Source organism: Petaurus breviceps, unplaced genomic scaffold, assembly GCF_028583685.1.
Source record: "Petaurus breviceps papuanus isolate PSGF00001 unplaced genomic scaffold, PetGlider_PUasm1.0 188, whole genome shotgun sequence".
NCBI lineage: Eukaryota > Metazoa > Chordata > Mammalia > Diprotodontia > Petauridae > Petaurus > Petaurus breviceps.
In genome coordinates, this window is record NW_027185804.1 from 2,229,031 (window position 1) to 2,231,233 (window position 2,203).

At 46.3% G+C, this 2,203-nt stretch overlaps 1 protein-coding gene across 4 annotated transcripts in view; it reads right to left on the reverse strand.

The window, feature by feature from the left end:
* The window catches only part of INSC (INSC spindle orientation adaptor protein), a 174,540-nt gene that overhangs the window by 22,628 nt on the left and 149,709 nt on the right, over window positions 1-2,203 (reverse strand). For all 4 annotated transcript variants that reach the window (XM_069091146.1, XM_069091147.1, XM_069091144.1 and 1 more), the window contains exon 9: window positions 538-716. In XM_069091146.1, coding sequence (XP_068947247.1) covers window positions 538-716 — 179 coding nt within the window. The remainder of the gene's footprint in view (window positions 1-537; window positions 717-2,203) is intronic.

Consider the following 2,203-nt stretch of genomic DNA (forward strand, 5'->3'; position numbering starts at 1 on the left):
AGATAGATAGATAGATAGATAGATAGATAGATAGATAGATAGATAGACAGACAGATGATAGACAGACAGGCAGATTAGATAAACAGACAGATAGATAAACAGACGGACAGATGGACGGATGGACGGACGGACGGACGGATGGATAGATGGATGGATGGATGGATGGATGGATGGATGGATGGATGGATGGATGGATGGATGGATGGGTAATAGATATAATCTCCCCAACTAGACTTTAAACCTGTTGGGGGTGAGGACTAAGTTTTTTTTACTCTTTGGATATGCCTCTTTTGACACCCCAGAGAATAGCCAATGCTTCCAGTATTATAAACACTTAATATGTTCATTGTATGTTGTTGCTGAACTGATAAGATCACCAATTGATGACCAGAGCCATAAGATAGGAAATGGAGCTCCAGCCCCTAACCATTCTAAGGAAGTCCTTCTTGACCCATTATGATTATTGCCAGCTTCTCCTACTTCCTCAACAACCACGGAGACTCCCTCTGTGTCCCTTCTTTCTGTAAACATTCTCACCTGGTCTCGGGTGTAGGGTGTGTCCACTCTCTGCTTATCGGCACAGGCTTCTAGGAGGATGCGCATGGCATTCAGCTGCAGAAGCATCTCACAGGCCATGGTGTCAAAGAAAGTGATGTTGGCAAGGGCTGCAGATGCCAATAGGAAGACTTCGCCAGATGAGGCCTCTTGGCACAGTTCTGGGGGTGGGAATGGAGCCTGGATTAGAAGAGGGAGACATCACCCCCTCCAGGCTGAGTCCAAAGAAGTCCCTCTAGTGCTGTGGGAGGAAGAACTTACAGGAGCCTACACCTCAAAGAGAACCAGCACATGGCCAGGAAGTCCTGCATCCAGGACTCAGCAGGTCCTATCTGCCCTTCTCCCTAGTGCACCTCCCTCCACCCAGGTTCATCTGCAGGAATGACCTGCCGTCACCTGCAGGCACCGGGCAGCCAGACTGGCTCATGCCATAGCATATGTGACATTTCCTGGCTCAGGCAGTAGTTGCCTTTCTTCCAAGGCCTCATTGTTGCTGGTGTCTTATATCTTCTACTCTGTTTGCTGTGTATGCAGCCCAATGCTTTCTGTACATCTTCAATGTCTATGTATCCCCTGGCTCCAGATCGCCTTTTGACTATCCTGAAATGTCTCCAACTCAACCACAGCATTCTAGGGACTCCTTAGGCTTGGCTCACCTGGGATGATATATACCAGTGGGGTCATAAGAGTAATCAAAGAGCACATCAAAATAGAAGCAATGGTGCGTTGGTATCCCAAAACTCCCCAACATGGTTTGAGCCTTGAAGCCTCTATTCTTCCATGGTTCTTAACTTTTGTTCTAAGGGTTAGTCCCCGCTCTCCTCCCTGCCCCACTGCACCTGGGATCACCATGATGGCGGGAATGTTCTTGGTATTGTGGCACAGAGAAAAGGGACCCAAATTCTTTTGTTTGTTTGTTTTGGGAACCAACTGAGGTTAAGTGACTTGCCCAGGGTCACACAGCTAAAAAGTGTCTGAGACCAGATTTCAACTCAGGTCCCAGGAGGACCAGTGCTCTATCCACTGTACCACATAGCTACCCCAAGATCTGAATTCTGGTGCTAGACCTGCCAGCAAACTAGATGACCTTGAACAGGTTTTCACCATTTGTAAAAGAAGGATTTGATCCAAATGGATTCTAAGGGCTCCTCCAGCCCCAACATTCTCTGAGTAACCCTGAATCAGGAGTCCAGAGCTGGGTAGACTTTCCCTTAGTTAGTGACCATCCCCCTCTACTGCCCAGAGAAATCAAGGGCTCAGCCAGCTCTATCCTGAATAGTGGGAGGGAGAGCAATGCATCTGCCCCCAGGCTCTGCAACAACCACTTCTTCATAGTCGGCAAATCCTCCCCACTCCCCTAACCTAGCTGCTGCCAACGCAGCAATTATTAACACAACCTGCTAAGTGTCTTATAATTTTGGCCCTCGTTTATTTTCGCTATGGTCTGAGTCATCCAGTCATTTAATCCCTCTGTTGGTTAAGAAGATTAAATCTAGCAATCTGATGACTCACTTATAAATGTTACAAAAGAAGTATGGAAAGAGAGAAAGAAAGAAAGAAAGGAAAGAAAGAAAGAAAGAAAGAAAGAAAGAAAGAAAGAAAGAAAGAAAGAAAGAAAGAAAGAAAGAAAGAAAGAAAGAAAGAAAGA